At 37.2% G+C, this 25,636-nt stretch overlaps 1 protein-coding gene across 1 annotated transcript in view; it reads left to right on the forward strand.

Annotated features, from left to right (window-relative positions):
• Positions 1-25,636, forward strand: part of LARS2 (leucyl-tRNA synthetase 2, mitochondrial) — an 83,419-nt gene that overhangs the window by 37,184 nt on the left and 20,599 nt on the right. The window contains exons 8-14 of the mRNA XM_041466596.1: positions 3,044-3,151; positions 4,712-4,871; positions 8,061-8,165; positions 10,833-10,948; positions 11,899-12,182; positions 15,286-15,384; positions 18,210-18,347. Coding sequence (XP_041322530.1) covers positions 3,044-3,151; positions 4,712-4,871; positions 8,061-8,165; positions 10,833-10,948; positions 11,899-12,182; positions 15,286-15,384; positions 18,210-18,347 — 1,010 coding nt within the window. The remainder of the gene's footprint in view (positions 1-3,043; positions 3,152-4,711; positions 4,872-8,060; positions 8,166-10,832; positions 10,949-11,898; positions 12,183-15,285; positions 15,385-18,209; positions 18,348-25,636) is intronic.

Consider the following 25,636-nt stretch of genomic DNA (forward strand, 5'->3'; position numbering starts at 1 on the left):
AAAAGCTTTTTTAAAGGGTTTTCCTTAAGCTGTCATTTAAAAGGTCCTAGTTTACACAGATGGATTTTGAATGTACAAGTGCATTCATGTAACAATTGATGTTTCTCTGCTTTTATACATTTTGAATGTGCAAGGGCATTCATGTAAGAATTAAATGTTTCTCTACTTTCCTGCTAGTGAGTACCCTAGGTTAATTTACCATTCAGAAACACTAACATGCTAGCAGTGTGAATATTCTATATTATTTGCCTTTGTAACACCAGGTAACTTGTTTGTTCATTTTCTGCTTCACCTGCTGTTCATAGCCTTGAGAAGAAATCTAAGAAGTTTGTTGAGTACAAAGAACTGAGAATCATAATTCCATTTTGAACATTTTTGAAGTTTTTTTGTTTGCTTGGGTTTTTTGTTTTGTATCACACTAAACTGTTTATGTATAAATTAAGTTATGGAGGGTTTATGTTTGCAAACCCTGCTAGGCTTCGTCATCATGCAGAGTGAGCTTAGTTATCTTCATTCACATGAAGTAAAGTTGGCTCTTCCTGTATTTAGTTGCATGAAGTAATTGCATTATCAAGAAAAGAACTGGGTTAAGTCAAACTGTAGCCTGTAGCTTCTAATAAGGCAAATGAATTACAGTAAAATCATTATCACACTGTATTGACAATCTTGGTGTGTGCATACTGCAGTGAAGAAAACATCTAGGAAGCTTTGCTGGCAAGCAGTTACAGACTGTACAGTTTCAGTAGAACACATGCACAATTAGCTGCTTCTGGCAGCAAAATGTGATATAGATTAGAATGGATCTCTAATATGAACAGCCAGTTCTGTGTGTACTGACACAATTTCATTCTTTTTAAAATGTATAAAGTTCTTACAAAGAATGTATCTAGGTATTGTGTGTATGTATAGAGATACACATAGATAGCATAGAGATATATTTTATATATCGCTAATTATTTCTTATTCTTTCATAATTATATAAGTACATAGATTCATCATGGTAGATAAAGCTTAGCTGTTTCTGGAATGGTGCAATTAATGAGAATATTCCAAACTTTGAATTCTCTGTGATAAAGCATGCTTGCAATTGTGAGTTAAAACTGATTATAGTGTAATAAAAACCTCTCCAAAAGCCTAGCGTTCTTTTATTTATAAATCAGTAAATTGGTTTGATTCTTAAAATTGTAGAAAGCACTGAAAATCCCAAATGGTGGTGTAATATTATGGTTTACAAAGGACATGGCTTTTGTTATATTTTGAATGACAGATATACAACAGAGCAGTAACTTAGAAAGTCATTCTTACAGTAACTTTTCACTTTGAAATTAGTTAAGTATGTCATTAAAACAGAACTTGAAATACATTCTTGGAGAAGAATTAAGTGTGCATTCACTAATTATCCACCTACCTACTGTTTCATTGGAACAGCACGTAGTAGCTGTCCATCCTTGCAGGTTGTTAGAAATTATTGAGATAATAAAGAGCTTGCACATTTGATGTTGAGAGTCACAGCTGAAGGAGAAATTATTCAACATGTTGCCTTATTCTTAGATTTTAACTGTAATTGTTCAGCATATTCACCATCTGTCCAAATGACTCATGCCTCTGGCTGTACTTCTGCCAAAGTAAAGATTTTGGACAGTCACAGTATTCATAACAAAAATGTGAAGTGTTATGAAGTGAGAAATGAGATGAACTTTAAGTTATCTGTCTTCTTTACATTCTTGTAGATGCCATTTATTAAAATCGTGCTGTTCAAACTTTTTAGACCAATACTAGTTGATTTGGAATAGACTTTCATGCTTCCATTCCACACATCAGAAAGCACATAAATATATGGATTTATCTCTTGTTGAGTGCAAATATACATAGAAGTTACAAGTTGGTTGTTGGACATTATGGCTAGTAAAGGACTGAATTTCTTCATTGCTGCATAGTATAGAACCATTTAGGTTGGAAAAAACCTTTGAGATTCTCAAGTCCAGCCGTCAAGCCAGCACTGCCAAGTCCATCATTAAACCCTATCCCTAAGCACCATGTCTGTGGGTCTTGTAAATACCTCCAGAGATGATGACTCAAGCACTTCCCTGGGCAGTCTGTTCCAATGTTTGACAGCACTTTCAATGGTGAATTTTTTTGTAGTATCCTCCCCTGGTGCAACTTCAGACCGTTTCCTCTGGTCCTGTCATTTGTTAACTGAGAGAAGAGACTGACCCCCATTTCACTGCAGTCTCCTTTTGGGCAGTTGTGGAGAGTGATAAGGTCCCCCCTGAGCCTCCTTTTATCCAGGCTAAACATCCCCAGGTGCATCAGCCACTCTTCGGAAGAGTGGCTCTAGACCCTTGACCCCTCTAGGCCCAGCTTCATTGCTGATCACTTATAAGAATGATATTATTGTAGTATTATTTATAATTTTATTTTATACAAAGCTTTGTTATTATGATTAGTGCTGGTTTTTTCAGGATGGTAGAACCTAAAGATCCCAATCAATTTTGCAGCCTGTAGTGCTTGGTAAAATACCAATACAAAATAGGAAAAAATAGATAACTAGAAACTATAATGCTATTTTAAGCCAGAGCTTGAAAATGTTAGGACATATTAACACCTTTTGTCTGACTGCAATGTCTGGGCTGTTGTCTAAAACAGCTAATACAAATGTAGGCTTCATATCTGCAAGCACAACTGTTAAGTCTTGTTCAGCTCACTAGGTTGTCTACATTTCCCAGAAGTTACAACCACTGGGAATATTTTCTGTGTTTGTTTTCATCTAAGTTTTTTCTTCCTGTATCTTAAGGTCTAGTCCATTCAAAAGAAAGGCCACTTTTAATAGCAGGGTCTCTGTTAGCAGTGGCATACCTCTGGCTAGTACCATGTTAGTTCTATTCTCACAGAGATTAATTTGAGGTAGCAGCAACGTAAAACACCTCTTCCAATGTTTTTACCAGCACCTTGCCATTTTGCTGTTAGTTATAATTAAACCCATAGTATTAATTCATATGCTTACAAAAGCTGAATGTCCTCATTCTTTCTTTTGTTGCTTAAGGCCATGTTTGATGCTTTATCTGATCTCCCTGAGTGGTATGGTATTAAAGAAATGCAAGCAAATTGGATAGGTGACTGCATTGGGTGCTCTCTTGACTTCTTGCTAAAGGTAAGTCAGAAATTTCATTTGCTACTCTCTTCGTTGGGCTAACTGCAACCCCTGAAATGTGTGATGGGAATGGATTTTCAGATCTTAAAAGCTTGAAATCTCCTAAAAAAGATTATTATTATTATTATTATATTCATGCACAGACCAGCACAGATTCCTGAAGAACACTACTTGAGGGTTGAAGAGATACTCCCTGCTATCCTCCTTAGGAAAGGGTTTTCGTGTTCAAGTGGATGCAAATTGGCTGTGTATATTTATGCCAAAACACATGCCAGCTAATAAGCTTCCCTGAAAGCCAGATTATTTGTGCCAAGTGCACTATCAAGTGGCACTGCACATGTCTGCACATGTCAGCTAGGGTCTAGTTGGGCTTTTGCTTTTCTCTGCATGGCACCTTCTCTGTCAGACCCAAGCTGTCCTCAGGCAAACTGCTTTCCTTACATATGTCCATTATTTCACTTACTGTATTCCCATAATTAAAATAATGGAAACAGCACTATTAGGTATAATGGAGCTACAGAGAAGTCTAGATAGAAAGAAAGGAGAAGGAGAAATGGAAACCTGAAAAAAAAATTATCTACAGAAGGACTTCAGTTTTCCCCTTTTTTGTCAAGATATGAGCAAGGCTTCATGAAAATGATTGTGACAGAAGAGATTTTCAGAGATTGAAATTTCTGATCAGATTTCAGTCCTTGCACTTCGAAGTTTTATTGTGATTATTTACTCTGGTCTAACATTTTTAAAGTGACTTCTTATTTTAAAGTACTGAATTTTTCAGAACTTCAAATTGAGACAAATTAAACCTTTTAAATACCTCTGATTTACACCCTGCTAAAAGATGCAGTACTTCTATTTGTATATGTATATATAACTTTGTATTAAAGTTGTTTTTATCAATTGTTTCTGAAAATTTATATCAATACTTATTACAGAAAAATCTCCTTCCAAGACCCCCTTATACTCCACAGTTAGTTGATCCAAGATATAAACCTTGTTGATGGTTACAGGTGGTAATTCTTTAAAAGTCTTTGAAGTTTACTATTTACATTTTATGTCCAGTTGTTTGTTGTACCACCTTTTATTATTTTATTTCTGTACATAATTTGCAGCATTCACTTCATCAGAGAAGTATGGTGTAAAGTCACATTGTAGCTGAGAAAATCCTAAATTCTCTTCAGATTTCAGAGGCAACATCTCCCTCCAGTTTCTTGGAAACAAGGCATGCATATTAAAAGTGAATAGAAGGACTCTGGGTGGCTTAGCCAGGGATTGAGTCTATCTCAGTGGCACAGTGCAATATTACATATGGGATTAGAATGATATTTTTATAGATATATTTGGATAAACTAAGGCAAAACTGTAAAGCAACTTCATCAAGGCCTAAAAGTAAGTTTGTCCAGGTTTGATTCTGGAAAATTTCTATGGTGGGATTGTGTCTGGTTTTGGTATTTGGATCTGTGTATTTCTGCAGGGTGATGTAGACTCGTTAGCTGTGTGAAAAGGAAGGGAAATCTATAACCACCGCACTGCCAGTGGGAATTTTTTTCTGCTTTTTTTCAGGTTAATGGCAAAGTAACAGAAGAGAAGCTAGCAGCTTACACCTATACACCTGAAGCCATTTATGGAGCTTCCCATTTATATATCTTACCAACTCACAGACTGCTGCATGGGAATAGCAGTCTTAAGGAAGTCTTGCAGAGGGAGTTCATCCCAGGGAAAGGTGGTATTTTTCTCATACTGCAATTTGTTGTAGAAGAGCAACAATTGTAAAGAATGATCTTTATAGAATGTGCATCAAGCTGAGCAGGAGCTGTTCCTGTTGAGAGCAAGCAGGCCTTTGATTCTTGCTATGTCACACAGTGTCACACCAGCCTGTCCTGGCTTCAGGTGTGGCAAGAGCAGCTCTGCTAGAATTCCTTCTATAATAGTTGTTACACTTCATAGTATATAAAAGCAATGGAACAGAGTCTTGTTTCCTCATCCACCAGAAATTAATAGTCCAAATTTGACTGTGTCAGCCCATTGGAAAATCTCATGTCTGTATGGTAAGTTGTCATTCGCGCAAAGACAGCAGAACTAATTCTTGCACCAGCAATGTTTTCTTCCTGTCATAAGGAATCTAAAAAGGTCAATATATCACTAATTTTTTACTTTATTAAAAAAAAATTATTTTTTAAATAAAAACAAATTCTCTGGTTTTATCACTAATACATAGCAAAGTGGAAAACTGATAGATAGTAAAATAATACTCTACTATGCAGATCCTTTGTAAATACAAGACTCTAATGGAGTAAATTCAGAGTATCCCTATGGCAGTTATGACTTGCACAGTCAACTGATAATGCTTTAATTGTTGTTAGCTGCTTTCCTGAAGTCTCCAACCACCAACTCTGCCTGTATTTAGCATCCATGGTCTAATATTTTTTTATTGTTTGGAAGACCTGGAAATGACAAGAGTAAATATAATATGTTTTGTTTCTACTTCAGGCTGGTGTTCAATATTTTTTTTCCCTTACTGGTAAAGATGGGGCTTCATTGTCTATATAACATCTGATTTCAACAGCATCGTGTGGAAAATTGTGTTGATTATACAGAACCTGCTTTGTTAAATACTTCATTTCTACCTTTAAAAATTGGCTTGCTAGTAGAAAGAAACATGGAGCCTGATTGGGTTGAGTACATAAAGTCCTTGTCTAAGAGGTGAGAAAAGCTGGGAGAATTTTGGAGAACAAATTTGCAGTTCTTGCAGTTGAACCAAGTCAAAGCACTAACTGCACAAACACACATTCATGCATGTGCCTGTACCTTTGTTGGATCTTGTGCCTTAAGCCAAACCAAAAATGTGCAAAATTTGCTTTTAGTAAGGACAATGGTATATTTTTATATTGGTTTTTAAGTGGAAATACTTGCAGAAGGTTTTTTGTGTGTCTGTTAACAATAAGCTTAAAGCTTTTGGCTGAGTTAAATTACGAAACTCTGAGTTGAAATAATGACAGCCAGAAGTACTCAAAAAAGAGGCACAATTGCACATAACTCTGCTATTGTATACTCCTGCTACTTGTGAACATACTTACAGACATTCTTCAGTTGAAATTAGCTGAGATTATAATTTTACATATGAAAGGCCAACAATGGCATTTAAATAAAAAGAAATTTTGGATGGCCTTGCATAGACCCTATTTTCACATTAACCAAGACTTTTTTTAAAAAAATTCCTCACTAACACTGAAATTTTAATTTAATTAAATGTAATTGTTTTCTTTTCAATGGGCATAGTCTTGCAATTCTCTTTCTTCACTGTGTTCTCATTTCAGTAATTAGGAGGGTATGGTTTTATGTTTTCTAGGAGAGAAAAAAGAGCAATTGTGTAGCAGAGTAACTGAAAGTTCTAAAACCTTTAGTCTTGAAGTACATGTCTGTATTTTAGGCTACTATTATTTCAATAAATTGAACAACCAGTTGTCAAACATTCAATTTAATTTTTTTTTTCTTTGCCTAGAAAAATGTATGTTAATTTAGAATCTGGTAAGTCTAATGGTGTGGACAGCAGGAGGTGCCTGAGATAAAGATTTGACCATTACGTTGTTCATTATCTCATTATAATTCTCTGCATACATTGTCTTACACTTGTACCTGTACCACTCTCTCTTTTTGGTTCTGATGATAATGATGTGAGCAAATGGGCACAGGAAAGAGCACCTTCATAAACTGTAGATAATATTTTGGGTTCCAGCATAAAATGAAAATTATTGCTGGGTGGAAGAGAGAAGTTATTTTTAAAAGCAGTGTCCTGCCCACTCAGCTTCCTGCTCATGACGCTTTTTGGTTAGTTGCTTTTAAAAAATGAAATTGTCCTTTTTGTGCTTTTTTTAAACAGAGGAAAGCTGCGTGTGGTGGTTGGAATGTGGAAATTTTCTTTATAATATGAATACCTCAGACATCTAAAATTTGGAAAAGTAGTAATCAGAAATAAATGTATCATTTGTGTTAAGAAGCGTGATGAGATAAACAGCTCTGTTCTCAAAATTGCTGTTACTTTACTTCAAGCAGATTTTATGCATTGCAATGTAAGCCTTCATTGCCTCAGCTTAGCTATGAAGAAAGGTGAAAGGAAGCTCTTAGCAGCCCATATTTTAATGATTGTAATTATCATCAATTTAAAAGCACTGAAAAAGTTAGAAATAGGCCCAAATTGAGATCTGGGGTTCAAATCCTCAAAATTTGGAGTATTCAGATTTGGATTTCTTCTTGCTAAGCCACCCAGTCTGCACATGGTAAATCAATTTCAGTTTATTAGTTCTCTAATAAAACCCTTAATTCTCTCCTCTCCTATTTCCCCTTGCTTGGACATCGGGTTCCTCATCTGTAATTTGAATATGAATATTGATATTAATATTAATATCCTGTTTGGAAATCAGTAGGTTACTTAGGTGGTTTTTAGCCCAGGTTAGAAAAAAAGATGTCACATGCTTTGTAGTTCTTCTGTAAGAAATTAAATCATAAGGATATATGCTCCCCTGCAGTTTTATCTCATTTTGGTGGGATTTTGTAACATTGTATGCTAGTACATAATTCAAGACTTAATAAAACCAGTTTGTACAACTTTGCAGCAGCCTGTATTTTGATCAATGACTCAATTTTTTGTTATAATCCAAATCTTGCTCTGTTTCTATAAAGGTGCTTGTTATGTTTTCTAATCATGGTAATTTATCAGTATGACTTAGTGAGCCTTTTAATACATCTGAGCTTTTTCGAAATGTGAATAGGTTTGTCACTTTCTTCTTTTTTAAAGAAAACTGTTATTTAAATTTCATGTAAGTTTAAGATAAATTGCATTGTAATGGTAAGTGATGTTCTTAGCATATCTTCTGTTATATTTTACTTACCATATCATTACATTTGTTTTCAGACTCACTTACTTCAGTGACAGCTGTGAATTTGCTTACCAATCAGGAGATTCCTGTAGTCATCTCAGCAAAAACCAATTTTGATAATTATCTTGATACTAAAATAGGTATGTGACATTAGATATTTAAGTGGAATAGTATGGTTTTCAGTTGCTGTGTTGGAGCACAGGTACTGTTGTAGTAAATATTTGAACACAGAGGTTCTCTCTCCTGGATTTTGGATTTCTGTTCTCCATTAGGGAAGAAGGGAGGAAAAAAGAACTATGTGGAATCTATGTGAGTGAAGAGATTTACAGGATGCTAATTTTAAATGGAAACATTATAAAATTAGTCATTTAATGAGCTAAGTTTGAGGATATGCATATCTTAAGAAAATTGTTTACCTACAACATATGTGTTTGGCTGTCTCTCACCATCCTTAATCAAAACAGAACTGTACCATTTTTGGTCTTTTTTGTGTGTCTTAAGTTTACATAAATTGTAAACTTATAGAGAAACATGCTTATAGAGAAATGCTTCAGATGGTGAATGTACAAAACTTCAACTTTGACTTTTATCTAGTAATATTTGTTTTGAGGCCAGTAAAATAGTTCAGGATAGGTAATAATTGTTTTCAGGTAGTCTTGGACAGTTATCTTAGATCCTTTATCTCTCAAGGTAGCTTTCCCATAATTTAAGGCATGTGATTTAGAGTTGAGGATTGATTAGTGGAGGGGAAGGGTGTTGCTAGAGGATGCTGAATCGCCTGCAGTGAGCTTCTGTTCCCAAAGTTGTCCTGTGAATCTGCCTGTCTTACTCCTTTCCTGGACATGGAGCCTGGTCCCAAAACTGGGCAGCTAAGTACATCCTCTTAGATGATATGATTCTCCTAATAAATCAAAGTAGAAATTGTACTAAGTTTTAAAAACCATATCCATTTTAATCTGCACCCACCCAGCTCTTTGTTTACTCTTGTGCTTTGCCATGGTCTCAGCTGCATTGAGAAGGCAGTGTTCAATACCAGCCCTAATGGGAAATGGTTATGTCTTCTTCCCTTTTTCCAGTGCATTCCTTATCCCTTAATTCCTGTTGTTGTCTCCCTGATGCTGATACTTCTTTCCTGTCCTGGAGCTGCTGCTTTCACTGCTGCCAATATTGGTATTTTTGCACAACTGGACTGAATTAAACCAGCTGGCTGTGCAAAAATGTCTTGGATGACCCTCGCAGGGCTGATGGAAATTACCCATTTGGGCTCTCTACCTTGCTTCTAGCATCCCACATCTTATGCTTTAGGTTTGAATCTGATTTTGACAAAGTTTTTCCTCATATAGGAGAAGCCAAATGATTGAGATACCTAATCTTAATTTTCCTTAAAATCTTCCAGTTTGCTGGCACATACTTTGGCCTTATGTCTGCTGGAAACAGCCCAGCTCTTCATGGGAAGCTGTGGGTGCCAGCTGTTGAGCTTTGCCAGTGTACATTAATAGCATCATCTTTCCAAAAGGAAGCAGACCAGAAAGTGGGACCTGCTTTTTTCCATTTGCAGAGCATATTGTGAAGTCACCTGTTGCAGACTACAGGGCTCTCTGACAAATTAAGATACAAACATTGTTCTTGAAATGGCAAGAGTGTACATCTGCTGGGAAGATAATAGCAATTTTGTGTTTTTCTAGTTAAGGGGTTACTTGTCACAGGGGAGTTTCGTTTGATTTTCTTTAGTCATCTGCTTCCAAATTTCCACATATTGGCAGAGTTAAAGTATAGCTAGCATTTCACTGCCTGAACTAAGACAATTGTTAAGCTGGTTTAGTTAATAATCCCAATGTGCTCAACAAATATTTTGAGAACTTTTGTGTGTAGTTTTCACCAACTTAATGCTGGCATTGTCTTGTTAGAATAAGTTTCTTTGCCTTTTAAAGATGACAGTAATTGCAAGATGGTTCAAATTATTAATTAAATTATTGAAGGGGAAAATGTGCAGAAAGATGTAAATAATAAATCTGTTAGTATCTTAATATTGTTTCAGAATACGTGTGATAATAAAGCAAGCTAAGAAATTTCTTAAGTCACTGTGAAACCCTCCAGAGCAGAATTAAAATGCATGGCTGTCCCAAATAATAAAATGCAGAGGGAAAGAGAGCTTTGGGAGCCTTAAACAGTGTGAGTTGTGTAACTCATCTGAATAGCTGTAGGAAGTGTTCTCACTAGTTATAGTCTGAATAGCAAACTGATGTTATTGTAATAGTTTCCCTGAGTTTATAAACAAATCATGTCTTTCATAGTAAGTTAAAGGGATAGTAATGTTTGAGACTGTTGCATTATGGTGAAACTAGATGACTTCTAATTCCAATAATATTCTATTATTTCATAATTCTATGAAATTGGAGATAAATTAATATTGAAACAGGAAGACTCTGTTCTTTGTTGAGCCTTTGATTATCATATTAGCAAATAGAATTAAAATTTGTATTGTTTAAATACATTATATTTAGATAATGTGGTTATATTGAAAATTCTATAATTCTATCCAAATTTTACAGCTTTATTTTTAGTTTTTTCAGAACCATAAAATTTTCAAACTTTTCTGAAAGAAGAACAGAACATTGATGAATGTTTGAATTGCAGAGGAACTGAGAAATTACTGAGTTGCGATTATTTCTGTTTGAATTTTACTGCTTAAAGAATACAAAAACATTTTTACTGTTCTTAAACCATTTTCTTTAACTGTTTTGGGAAAATGTAAGTCATTATAAAGAGAGTGCCACAGAAATGAAATGGTTTTTCATCCCTTCTAGGAATTCCTAGTACTAGTGCAGAAGATGCTGCAGTAGCTAAGAATCTGGGCATTTCTTTCACTGAAGTCATTGAGACATTGCCGGATGGTTTGGAGAAGGTCATTAATTCTGCAGAGGTGGGTATACAAGTATGGATTTCTTTCCAGCTTACAGTAACAATGCAAACTAAATCTGTTTTCTCAAAAATGCCAAATACTTTGTATGATTAAAGAAATTTTTTGTTTGTTTTTTTTAAATCAAGCCAAGCTTATGCTACCAAATTTCTGGGAATAATTTAGTGATGAGATATATTGGCCCTGCTGTATCAATAAAATAAGTTTTTCCTTTTGTACAGGAGAGGAAGGTTGAACTTTCCTCTGTATTGGTTTCAGTTCTATAATGGAAACTGAATAATTTAAGCTATGTTAAAAGTTGGCTCTTATTTTGTAACCTTGATAGAATTTTAACCTAAACATGAACATACTAATCCTTCTTTCACAAATTAATTGAAATGTGGCTTCAGCCTTTGTGGTATCATGGATGCCTCAAGAAACATAGGAATCTTATCTTTAGAAATAGCTCTTGAAAATATGTGTTTTAATAGCAGACACTTTAATTCCCAGGTAGGGTCTAAGTGGTTAAAATGGATGTGAAAGCAAGAATAGAAAAACCTGAAATGAGCACAGGAGAAGGAAAGCAGTTTTCATTTGCACTTTCCTCATAAGGTCTCTACCTTATGTTTGTGATAGAATTCTGAAAGTTTTGGCATACGGCATCTGGTAAAGATATCAGCCGTAAGTGCAGATATCTGCCAATAATGGCTGAAGGGGTCTACAAGATTCTTTCTCAGCCTTCTTCTGTTCAGATCATCAACATAATCCCTTAAGCAAGAAGGTTCAAATGAGCAGCTGATATGTGCATAGTCCCTTGGATAGCAGGATGTTAACCAGTGGTAAGAGGGAAATTGTTGTTTTATTTGACTCTCAGAAAACTGATTGGTTTTGTTTGTTCTTGCACTTTCACTGACAGCAACTATAATTTTTTCTTTCTTTTTCCACGTCTCATTTTTTGTTTCTTTTTCAATCAGATCACTGGCATGACTCGGCAGGAGGCTTTAAAAACTATTACTCAGCAGGCCAAAAATAAAAGAATAGGTGGAGACCTAACGAGTGACAAATTGAGAGACTGGTTAATATCTCGACAGCGCTACTGGGGAACGCCCATTCCAATCATTCACTGCCAGGCGTGCGGCGCTGTCCCCGTACCCTACGAGCACTTACCTGTGGTGCTGCCCAATGTGACCACCTTCACAGGAAAGGGAGCCTCACCTTTGGAAAGCGCCTCAGAATGGGTGAACTGTTCCTGTCCAAGGTAAGTCAGTGCTGTATTTGCTGCAGCCTGGGAGAGATCACTTTGCACATGCCTGTTTCTCATGCGCTTTCCCAAAGTGTTGGCGAGTGACTGCTCTGAGACAGGATACTACTTCAAAATAATATTCAGTTTGACCCAGGACAGGGATTTTTTTCTTATACACTCTGTAAAACTCCTTGTTTTTTGCAACACTCAATACCTACTGCTGTTTTTTCATAAACAAGCTGAAACAAAATTCACTGATTTTAAGTTAGTGGAAAGAAAAAAAGACAGAATAATTTTCTCCATTTTCCATTTCTTAACAGTATTTATCACTTCATTTACTATTTACATTATCTTTCATCAATGTTCATATAAAGCCTATAATGATTACTGAATTGGTCATCTTGTTAAGGAAACTAACATTGTGTTTATTTTTTTCCAATAGTCAACAATAAAGTGTTCCCTCAGCTATATAAATCTTTATCATGAAACTGTACCTTACAGATAGGATTTAATTCAGATTTGAAAGTAAATGCATCCTGTCGTCACTGTAATCCTTATTGTTTGTAGTCCATCTGTTCAAGAAATAAAAAGTCTAAATGATGTAGTGAGAGATGTGTTGTAAAAATCAATTTTGTAATCTTGAGGACTGCATAGATACTCTGTACACTGAAGTTTGCCTATAGGTTCTGTGGGAGGAACTGGTCGAACATAAAGTATCCCAGAGAAGTTTTTCATCAGCAGTGCAATGCATCGCTGCTCCTAGCAGCCTGACCAAACTAACGGGAAGCATGTTGTCAGGCTGTCTGGTAGGGAAATCAGACATATAAATGGCAATAGGGCTCTGACTGATAATTCAGCAGATTCATAACATCTACATTTTTTTCATATTAGCAGTTCCGTGGTTCTCTGGAAACATGTATTTTGAACTTTGTTGATAACATGTAATTTTTTTTTAAAACAGACCTTCACTCCCATGTTTCTGCATAGAAAATTTCTTCCCAGATGTGCCTATTGAAAGTGCACATAGTAGTGTATTTTAAAGTGTGGCCTTTGCAGTGAAGCCTTATTGAATAAGATCCACAGGTTTAGTCAAGCCCCCAGAAGTGCCTTGGTCTACAATTCCTAATTTCAATTGAAAAATTTTCCTGTTGTGACTGAAAGTTACTGTGTGCACTCTTGTCTTGCCCCACAACCTTAGTTAAAAATTAATTTGTTGTTTACCAGACAATAACATACTTTTGATGTATAGCAAATCCTTATGGTTTCTGGATAATTACTGTGGCTGCTCTGCATAGAAGTTAACCAAAGCCATTTGTTTAGTCAGAAATAAAGTCACACAGGATTAGTTTCTTAGCCTAAAATGTAATAGCTTGCTGAAATTAACTTTTTTAATTCTCATCTTTATTTGTCTTCCTAATTTTCACCTATCTGACAGCTATCATCAGTATTGCTCATCCATGTCTGCTACAGTTTCAAATCATTTGAGCTATTACTTCTGTGTGCAGTCATCCTTGCTTTTTCTTGCTCCAAGAAGTGACATCATCCCTTCCTTTAGTTCTTCTCTCCAGTAATGCGGTTTTTTATTAGTTTCATTTAATATCTAGAATTAATAAGGGAAACCAGATGGAAAGCTACAAAAGTCTGAGTATTTGGGTGACAATAATGTTAACAATCATAAATGGGAGGAGATGCCCAAGTTATTCTTTGTTATACAAGTCCCAGTAATTGTGTTAGTCGTCTGAAGATTGTCTAATGAGATTACAGTATTGTGCCTGTAATCACAATATTGATATAAATTGTATAAACTCTGAAAGATGCCCATGCTGTGTCTGTGTTAGTGAACCATGTCCGTTTAGAGCACAGAGGCATGAAGCAGATGTAATTATGGTTCAATGACTGTAAAGTATTCTTACTTCTGACAGAAAAGCCATTCTTTTACAATGGCCAAGTCTTTGTTTATGTGTACAATTTTTAAAAATTATTTTTCTACTCTAAAAAGCAGTTAGAAGTAAAACTCCTTTATTAGATTATTATCATTGGAAGAAAAATTTGAGGAGGACCAGAGACAGAATGAAGGAAAATGTTAAGTGGTGATGCTCTTGTAAACTTGCCTTGGCAAGCCAAGCTGAAGTATCAGGCAGACAAGCAGAGATACATGTTGCAGCTCATTCATCAATACTGATCAGAGACTAAATATTCAGTTAGTAAATATGAAATAGCTAGTCCCTATTCATTATGTGTACTTACTACTACTATATACATGCATTTAAACTTACATACAGTTATTAACTGTGTACATTTCTTACATATAATCAGTGGCATTTATGTACAAGATTATGCCACAGATTGCAAAGTTTCATTGACTTTAGAATAATCCCATTGTTTTAATAGTAAGAGTTTTAAGAGGGATCATTTACCACAAATGGAAGTTTATTAAATGTGATTATTGGCTCTTACAAACAACGAATATTCAAGGAGAAATTAACAGAAAGTAACCTGAGCTCCTAAAATCTATTTTGAAACTGTTCCTTAGGGCTGCCAATATAATTACAAGCAAAAATCAATTTGCTGTAATCACAAATTAAAATTGTGCTACAAGGTCTAGAAGAGATTTGATCTCAGTGATAGCTGAAATTAAACTAAGTTAATTTTTTCTAGAGATAATAAATGGAATCTGCAAAGACCATTTTGTACAGACAATCAGTGAGAGGCAACCACCTGACCTTTCTGCTAAATCTGCTGGTACCTAACGAGTGTGATCTATATTCAGTACCCATTAACTTTATGGCAAAGTAGGCTTGTCTGTGCTTTGTAGCTTTTAAAATGGCAATTCTAAAAAATTCTAAGATTGAGAGGGCTGTCCAGTGCAGTGCCATCTTGTGCTGTTGCTGGATGTGATGGCTGCTCAGGCTTCTTTTTGGCTTGCTTTTGCTGTGCTTTGGGAGGGAGAGGGAAGAAGTCAGTCCTGTTACTGTTGTTGCGCTTTTTCTGAACATGTCACTCTTCAGTCTGCTGTTTTCAATCTATATGTCTTTATGGCCACTCTGTCCATGTTTGTTTGGGTTTTTTTCCAAACTTGTCGCTTATCTAAAGAAAGCTTTTCTCCTCTCTTGCTCAGGTGCAAGGCAGCAGCACGGCGGGAGGCCGATACCATGGATACATTTGTTGATTCTGCTTGGTACTACCTGAGGTACACTGACCCTCACAACACCGACAGGTGAGGGCTGCAGGCGCAGCGTCACTGGGGGCAAGCCTGCTACACAGAACACAAGGGAACAAAGAGACCACACACTCAGCTGCTTCCAGCTCCTAGCTGCAGTCTACTGGCAGGGTAAATCCCTGCACTGCCCTCATTATGTGCCTGCCCTTTGGGCCTGAGCACAGCACAGGGTAGGTGGTGTGCTTTAACCCCAGCTGGCATTTAAGTACCACACGGCTACTTGCTCACCCCCCACACACATTCTGTGGGCTGGGGAGGACAGTTAGGAGGAGGGGAAAAAAAAGTAAAAATCATGGCTTGTATAAGAACAGTTTAAAAACTGAAACAAAGTATAATAATAATTATAATAAAATGAGAGGGAGAAATAGAGAGAGAAAACCCAGGAAAAATAAGTGATGCGCTATATAATTGCTCGCCATCTGCTGACCGCTGCCCAGCTCATCCCTTAGCAGAGATTGGCATCTCCCAGCCAACTCCCCAGGTTTATCTCCTGGGCATGACAGTCCATGGTATGGAATATCCCTTTGGGCAGTCTGGGTCAGCCTTCCTGACGTTTTTTCCTACCAGCTTCTTTGTACACGTGCTCTCTGGCAGAGCATGAGAGACTAAGAAGTCCTTGGTTTACAGTACACCCTGCTCAGCAGCAACCAGAACCATCTGCGTGTTATCAACATTATTCTCATACTGAATTCAAAGCACAGCACTGTACCAGTTATTCAGAAGAAAAAGAACTCTTATCACAGCCAAAACCAGGACAATATATGGAGCTGGTCTAAAAATGTGGTCTTTGATTGCTCCTGTGTCAGGAGATCTAGAAGAGCAGGATGTGTAAGCACAACTGTGTAAGCACAGGAGCTACAGGGCAAGGAGCAGAAATTTGCATGAATGGGAATTATGGGGCAGGGCACAGAGAAAATGTTCAGCTGAGGAGCTGAAGTTCTTAGTGGGGGGTGCCATCAGGAATAGCAGCCTGCCATGGTAAATTGCTGGCTGTACCCTCCCTGGCAATGCACTGAGTAGTTCAGTGTGTGGACAGGCAGTGCTGTTCCACTGGTAAGAAGAGGAATAGTCCAGTGTAACATCCAGCTGCCAAACCTGGAACCTTCCCTTCTCTCCTTTTAAATTCTGGTGACTCTTGCCATTTCCTTGTGTGCAGACCTCAAGTGAAAAGGCATCACAGCAATGTCTTGCTGTGTCAGCACTTCCACTACATGCATAATTAATGAAAGGAGATTTTTCATGTGCTGTGGACTAATGTCTGCAGCATGGAGAGTGTGGGAAGACAGATGTAGTTATTTAGCTGTTTTTCTGCTTCATAGTCTGGCTGTAGTAGCGCTACTTGATAGCACCCTTTTTTTCCAAAGAAGAATGAGTGCAACATCCCTACTGTGTAGTCTGAGGAAGACAGGAAGAATCACATTTTAAAACATTGGTACCACATGATGGGCTGTTTGAGCATGTATTTGTTTATTTATTGTGCAGAGCAGTGACTGGGAACGTACTACATATACTCAGTGACTTAGTATTGCTCGGCCAATAATTTTTTTTTTTTTTTTTTTATTGGCAGCACTAGTTTGGTTAAACTAGAGAAAAATCTTCTGTGAACTCTTTTATTTCATGCCAGTTTTAATTATTTTCTAGTGATAGCATGAATATATTACTGCTATTACTGAGTTAGGCAGATTGCTTCCTCTCCATTACAGTTTGAAGTATTTTTTGTATGTGGGCAAGAGGGACTTTTCCAGAAGCTGAAGAATAAATAGTCAGATGTAACACCCAACTGTCAAAGTAACAGCTTAGTGTAGTCTAATCTGTTTTACACTGAAATGAGAACATTTATATGGACTTGTGCACTAATTTGCTGCCTGCATTTGATTTATTTCGTTAGTTCTTTTCACTAAGCTATGCATATGTAAACCCTTCATTTCCATAAACCATATTTCACTAGTATACAGAGAATTATTCTGTTGATTCTGGAGCCCTATGAACAAGTTAGGTTTGATTTGTTCCACCAAAGACATGAATCCCAGATCCATGATTTGCTTCTGGGCTCATCTGTGAGGAAGGAAGTATCACTGTAACAAAAATTACAGATGGAATAATCAGACAGACAAAACAAATAAATTTGTTAGAGCAGGGGCTTGAAGCGAAAGCTTGAAGAGAAAAACCTCTGTACAAATTGTATTTTGTGGGCCCCTACAGGAGACATGGAAATATGGAATGAAGCAGTAAGCAATGCTGGGAAACCATTCAGGTGACCTCCAATGATATGCAAATATGCTGTAAATGGCAAATTTACTGTCATTTCATCGAGCATCCTTCATTCAAGTGCTGTGACCCATCTCACTCTACAGAGGGTTCTGCAGCCTTAAACTGCATCATTGCCCTCTAATGGCAACAATGCAAATTGTCACTTTAAAAAACTGGTTTTAAGTGGTCATGTCTTTTGTCTTTCATTCTAATATATTTGTATATAAAGCTTGATAAATACTAAAAAATTTAAAGCCAGCCACAGAATATTTACAAAAAGTCATTTAAAGAGCAGTCAAGCGTTTTCATTGCTTTCTCAGGTAATTGCTTGCCTGAAATATAGGAAAATAATCTTTTTGTGGATCTACATCTCAGCGGAAATTAAATTTTTGTCTATAATAATCATTTTATGTCTTAAAAAACCAAAAAGATCTGATAACAAACTGAAAGTTTTATTACACATGTATTGCTCAGAGTAAACAGTGTTGTCCACTTAAGGATGATGAGCTACTTTAGTAGTGCTGATTTTTTCTTTCAACACTGGATTTTTTCCTATAATTGTGTTTTGTCAGGCCCTTTAATAGTGACTTAGCAGACTACTGGATGCCTGTGGATTTGTACATCGGAGGAAAGGAGCATGCAGTTATGCACTTATTCTATGCAAGGTTCTTCAGCCATTTTTGCCACGATCTAAAGATGACTAAACACAAGTAAGCTTTATATATATTTCTATTAAAATCTTTTCATATTTCATTTGAGTCACAAGAGTATTACTGGACATTGTTGAGACGGTGGAACATTACATTGAATAAGCCTTAATTTTCCTGCTTTGTCAGTACTTGGTTTCTCACAGTGAGTTGCACTTCCTGTATGTGTTCATACAAAGGTTTTTATTGCATGAGTATTAACTGGCTCAGAGCAAGTGATAAAGTGCTGCTGTAGATTTCCAGCCTGCAAAAGCATGCACAAACTAGTAACTTCAGGCATTCTGTGTAGTGCTATTATTTCAAATTAGGTAACTTCCTACCAGTAATAGCATTAATTTCAGTGGAACCATGCATATGTAAAAAACAAAGCACTCTTATAAGTCACTGTATAATTGGATCTGAGCAGTACAAAACACTTCTTGATAGGCAAAAGCAATATATTTATCTCATGTCAATTTATTTTTTATTTAATTAATTTTATATAATTACTTTTAATTCTTCTTGTTGATGCTGCTGCTATAGCCTAATTCACTGTTCTCTGTTTTGGTTAGAGGTAAAGTGTGATGGAAGAAGGTGAGTCATATGTTGTTCTGTTCTTTGTCCTCTTAGATAGGTTCTGAGCTTGACATCCCCATTTCCACTGAAATTCACCTCTTTTGTACCCTAAAATGCCTTCCTCAGCTTGAAGAGTACTGGTGGCAGAACAATGAAATTCTGGCCCATGCTCTGTTCTGTTCTGCCATCAGCAGAGATGACTGAATAGAGTGAGTCAAAATGAGTGGCCCCATGAGAAGAACTGCTCAGTGATTTCTCAGCTGCAACTCATGTAAATGAATTCATTCTTTACAAGTATTCCCTCTAAAACCTTGATATTAAAGAGGAGTCTAAATATATATATCACTGAACTCACTCAAATACTGTAGTTTTGCTACAAAACTAGAATTTAAGTAGTTGTATGCCAGAAAAAGATGGACAAGTTGCTGCAGCTAGCGGAATGTTTCCCAAGGTATTTCCTGTTATTGATGAAAATAGGCAATGTGTTTTAATAACTTGTTCTTGGCTGTGCAATAGTTTGCTTGAAATATTGGATGTAGATGATTTGTGTACCTGTTTCACTCTGTTGTCTGCAGCCTGTGTAGCTGCAGCAGGAAGGCTTTTTCTTCTCTCTGAGTGGACCTTTCAAAGCAGACTCTTCCTCTCAGAGGTGCTGTGCCTTCAAGCAGAGAATTTTAAAGTTTTCCCTTGCAAGCAATTTTAGGCTTATTAATTCTATAAAAGATTTTACAATCCTATTCCATCAGCCATCTAGTGGAGCTGTAACACACAGCAGCAAAATGTTCTTTTACTAGTCAAATTCTTCAGTCTTCCAAAATAACATTAACCACATTAATGGCTGAAGTACTATCAATACAAAGTGAGATCACAGAGCAGGGGAGATTTTCTTGCAGAGTGAGTGGTGTGCTAGAAAAAAAGGCTTGGAAAGAGGCCAGCTGGAAAAGGGACCTCCTGTGTGACTTCAAGAAGACCAAAATAAGTGCAAGGAAAGTAAGGAGGGGCTACCCCTGGAGGAATGTAGAAGCCTTTACTGGATAGGCAATATGGATTATGGAAACGTCATAGCTCATCAGATATTGAAACTAGTGAAGAATGTGAAGGTAGTAAGAAGAGCTTCTGGACATACATTGAAAAGAACAGCAAGGAAGACATTGGCCTGATGCAAAATCCAACAAAGAGCCTAAGTAGAAAGAAAAGTCTTTGCCTTAGCCTTTGCTGTCAAGGTCTGTGCTTAGCAGGAAAGTTTGAAGGCAAGAGATACTGCCCATTGTGGAGTAGGATTGAGTTCACTTCAGTAAGCCAGACACATACAAGTTCCAGGCATGAGGGGCAAGGTGACTGGAGCAGCCACCATGGATTTACCAAGAAGAAATTATGCCCGACTTAATCTGCTTTCCTTCTGTGATGAGGTGATTCCATCTGTGGATGAGGAGAGAGCTGTACATATCTTTTACCATTACTTCAACAGAACATTTGGGGCTGTGCCATTTGTGTGGGGAGGATTACAACAGAGAAGAGCTTGGAGGTCCTGGTGAACAGCAAGTTAGAGGTGGGTCAGCAGCTGTCATGACAGTATAGCATGACAGTATACTCTGCTAGCAAAACCATGCCCAACTTTGGTTATCTCTGCTCATCATTCAGGAACAACTGGAATACTGTGTCTAGTTTTGAGGCTCTCACCCCAGTGTGAGGAACTGAAGAGGGTCTAGAAGAGGAGCAGCACCATAGTCAGGGTTGGAGCATATGACACACAAGAAGAGGCTAAGGGAGTTGAGTGTGTTCCTCATGGAGAAGAGAAGGTTAAGGAGGGAATGTAATTGCTATCTACTGCTACCTAAAGAAGGTTTATAGAGAAGATAGAGCCAGACTCTTCTCTGAGATGTACAGAGAAAGGAAAGGAGTAACAGTCACAGATTGTAGCAAGTTTCAGCTGGACAGAAGGAATACAGTTTTGTCAGGGGAGGTGATGAGACTGGAACCATTTGACTTGAGACATTGTGGCATCTCCATCATTGCATATTTTCTTAACGCAGCTGGACAGGGCCCTGAACAACCTGAAGTTAGGTCTGATATGAGAAAAGAGTTGCACCAAATGACTTGCAAAGGTCCCTTCCAACCTACGTTATTCTAAGGATTCTGTGATTCTGTACCTGCATTACATTGGAACGTGTTTTGTTCACACTCTGGTGTGACAGAGAGGTAGCACAGAAACTGTGTATTGTAGGCTAAATGTGGGTCTAAATGTGGTAAATTACAGAAGAAAACTCTACCTTCAGTTAAGAACAATCCTTAAGGAGCACTGACTACGTCTAGTGAAAATGGCAGAAGAAAATAGAAGTTGCTTTCTGCAGAAGCAGTTTGCAAGACTGTAGAGAATTCCTTTGGCATCGTATACAATCTCAAGAGCTGTTGCACATGTGAATATGTGTTAGAGCATTGCCCCGAGGGCCAGGTGTATGAAATGCTTAGGCGTGTGCTTAGGTGTGTGCTCAGACTGCAAGATGACTCTAACAAATTCATCATCATGCACAAAATTGTTCAATTGCTTTAGCTCTACGCAAGGTAAAGCATTTGGTGCTTTGAAGCCATTAAGTCAAATTAGGATTTTGGTTTCTTTTGGAAATCATAACTCCTTTATAAATATTACCATGTATTTTAAATGTTTTAGTGTTAATCAGAAGCCACTTTTGCTCAGTCTTCTGTTTGAACTGCTCAAGGCTGATCTGAAAGATCTGAAAAGTGTAATTAGAAACAACAGGCTTATTGTTAGGAAGATCAAAGTCATGATGTCAAAACCTACAGATCTGAGGGAAAACACTAAAATGTTAAAAAACACTGCCCTCTTGTGCATTTTCAATCTCTGTCTAGTAGCTTAGGTCTTTTTCACTGATTAAATAAATAAAACTGTTATATCAGCTGATGAGAGCTGCCACCATTTAAAGTGTCATCTAGCGTCCTTAAAAATTTTTATGGTTTCCCTACTTATCTGTAGTAGTTTTTCATTTTGATATGTTTTCTTTATGGAAATTTTCATTGTTTAGCTCCTATCCTGTGATGTTCAAAACCACTGAAATACTTCTGGGTAGTCTTTAATGGTGGGTAGTCTTTAGTGCCTATTTATATAGTAATGTGGTTGAAAAGAGAAATTAAAATTCTTGTAGTTTGGATTTTCAAAGCAATCTTTCCAAATATGGTGTAATGATTATTACAGAAATGTTACAGGCAACATGTATGAATAGGCATTTACAGACACACATACCTGCAGTGAAAATATAGTGTTTAAATGTAGACATTTAGAATTATAATTTAGAATTGTAAAGGTGTCAGTATAGCTTAAATATCCCCTCAAGATGAGGCATGGTCTTTTATTTTTAATGCATTGGACTGGAGATGGTGGGAAAGAAATGCTGCTCAATTTCTCAGTAATGACAAGGCAGAATAAGTGGTACCCTCTGGGTATTCATACATGTGATACCAGATTAAGCCCAAATTGATGTCAATTTGTTCTGGCAGTCTCGTCTGTAAAATGCATTGGTTCTATAAATAATTCACAAGGCAGCAAGCCCTCCCAGCTGTGACCACTGCTGGGAGAGGGGCCAGGTAGGCAGCTGGGGCCAGAAAACTCCTCCTCTGTTCCAGCTTAATCCACCATGGCTGGCGTGCGCTGACATTCTCCATTGCACCTGCTCAGCTGTGCAAGTACAAGTTACACAGAATTTGGTTCTGCCCTAGACTTCAGTAATCAGTTCTGTCTGATGAATAATTGGAAATGGAATCTAGCACACTCTCCCTGAAGTTATAAAGCAATAAAAAAATTTTATTGTTGCCGTTAAGTCAGCAGATTTGACTGTTACAGAGGGCAAATCTGCTGAGTAAGAAGGCACTATTTTTCACATAGCTGAGTTACAGAATAAAAGAAGATGTGTGTGTGACAGAAATAGCTTGTTCTGTGAAGGAACGATGCTTCAGCTTCTCTGCATTCATTTAGGACCTTATCTCTAGTGCTGATTTTAAGCCAAATTTCTCAGTTGTTAACTGTGTGGAATCTTGAACATTCAATATTGTTATAGCTTCTTCTTCTTTTTTTTTTTTTTTTTTTTCCTAAAATTATCAGTTTCCACATCCTTCAGTCACCTCCACAAGGTTGCTGAGCTGTATCTTACAGCAGGTTTCACAGACTCCTGGACTCAGCCAATAGTAACTGACCTACTCTTGTCTTCACTCGGGCTCCCTCAGCCTTTCTAAAGGTGCAGGGTACAAATACATGCAGTGAGCTCCCTTGCCAGGGCTATCCCTTCTGAATTCACTGTTTTATCACTGTGTCAGGCTGCACAGAGTTCTTCCAGCCAGGTCATTTGTACTAGGATTGAAAGTCCTGCTGCTCACCCTGCACAGAGCAAAGCAAAGAGCATGAGAACATGGCACTGAGCAGGAATTCCTGATCTGTCTGTCATGCTTGCCCTACTATCCATTGCATGGTCCTAGATTGGTCTCATAGAGATTAACCTGTATATGAACATTAGGGAAAGGAAAAGATGGATTACAGACTTCATGGCTAGCTGATCCTTCTCAGAGGTGTCAGACACACTGCAGGTGGGATGTACAGCATGATCAAAAGCTGTAATACGGGCAAGGTCTCAGTGCAGACACCCCAGCGTGAGCACAAACAAACTTCACAGGCAGGTGAAAGCCTATCCCATTCCATTATACCTACAGTCTGAAACACAACCAAGCATTCAGAGGAACTCCAGACTCCTCTTCTGTGCCAGAAATGTCAGTGTGTCTGAAAATGGCTTAATTTCATTATTCTTGGTGTTTTGGATCAGGAGGTATTTATGCTGCCCTGACCGGGTGCTGCAGTATTGAGGTCAGAATGGCATCAGCCCTGCTGTGCTGCAGCCCCTTGGCAGTTCCCTTATGCAGCCATGAAGTGCATCCCTGCCTTTGAAGGGGCTTGTTTGAGGTGTGCAGTCTTATTAACATGAATTCAAGTGTAACTCTGCATGTGAACATGAGAGGGAGCCACCAGAACACTGCCAAAATCACTGTGCATGCAGTGCAGGGCTCAGTTTGGTTTAGAGCCCTGTGTTTAGCAGATGGGCTCTGGCTTTCTCGTTTTGGGCATGCCTCCATACTCCTGCGGTCTCCCACTAGGGACACATGGTTGGGGTTTGTTTTCCCCATACTTGGTAATGTATTTTGTGTTGCATTTTTGTAGCCTCTGTCAGCATAAACAAAAATAAGAAATGCTCGTTCCTGCATTCAGTTTTTAGTAACTTGGCGTAGGATCTGAACTAACTCTTTGTCATTAAAAATAAGTGTTCCTTGAAAAATCACTTCCAGTGGAGAGTCCTGTCTGATTTGGATGATCTGGCTACCTCATTAGCTTTACTTTAGATAGCAGGAAGTGTAGCTATTTTAATAACTGTTTGAGATCTTAAACAGACTGAAGTACTGAATGATAGGGAGGGAATTTTTTTTTCCTGTGGTGTTATGTCTGCAGTTTGTAGAGACAGAAGAAATGTATCATAAACTGTTTTATCCTGAAGGATTTTCCCACCATTGTTGTTGATAGGGTTACAAAGTTTTTGTTCCCAGTTTTTACCTTCTAATTCACTTGGATAATTTATAATAATTTTTTGTCATTTTAGATTATTTTTGCATCCTGTTTTTGAAAGTTTTTCTTCATTTTACTCTAAATTTTTACTCTAAATTTGACTTCAGTTCTCATTCCCTTAAGTTCCTTTACTTCTAAACAACAAGATTTTTCATCAACCTCTGAAGTATCATCTACAAAATATTTATAGAGACGCTTGAGTTGCTCTTAGTTAACATTGTTGATAAAGCCAGGTGGCGTGGCAGAGACTCATACTTCTTTGTGACTGAGTGATACATCAATATGTGCCAGTACTTGCACAATATTTATAAGTATACAAAATATGCAAGGAAGGAAACTCATGTTCAAACTTGAGCATACTGAAGATAAAATATTAAGCCTGTCACTTTCTCTCCCAGTTTATAGTTTTGTTTTCAAATATCTTCTTACTTCAAAGTCATCAAAAGTGTTTAAGGAGTAGTACTTGGAATATACCTGCTTTAATATGATAAAAGCATGCCTAATTGTTCTATAATTTAATAATACTTTAATTGTTCTATTAAATGACTTCATTTTAAATTGTGAGATAAATTGTCATGTAATTTATATTTCTTAATAATGTAAAATTCTATATTAATTCCTTAACAGTGAATCATGTTTTGGATTATGACTTTTTTGTACACCTAATAAATAAGATGTGGAAGTCTGGTTTTGCTACTTATTTTTTAGATGGGTATACTCTGTCTTTTTTTAAAAAAGTTTATAGAAATAATGCATCCTTTTTACATAAGTTTTTTTGTACACCTTTGAGGTTTCATTAGGTAAAAAGTGTAGAAAATTCAGATTGTTTAATGTTGCACACACATGTCAGCATTAGGAGGTGCAAATCAGTATTAACCAGTGCTGATGATCACGTCCTCCAGAATGATGGTCACTGATGTCCCTGTGCTGGAGGGTCCCATGAGAAGGCTTCCAGACTGTTTGTGCTTTTTGGGACTGGCTCCATGCCTCCTTCCCTGGCCCCTACTGTTCTTAAAGCTGTGTTAGAACTGTTTCCTGTTCTACTGAGTGGGACCCAAAAGCTTTAGAGATTAATTTTCTTGCCTTTTTTTTCAGTGAAAACAGTGACAGTGACAAACGT

This window comes from Pyrgilauda ruficollis, unplaced genomic scaffold (genome assembly GCF_017590135.1).
Source record: "Pyrgilauda ruficollis isolate IOZ18807 unplaced genomic scaffold, ASM1759013v1 scaffold2, whole genome shotgun sequence".
In the NCBI taxonomy this organism is placed as follows: Eukaryota; Metazoa; Chordata; class Aves; order Passeriformes; family Passeridae; genus Pyrgilauda; species Pyrgilauda ruficollis.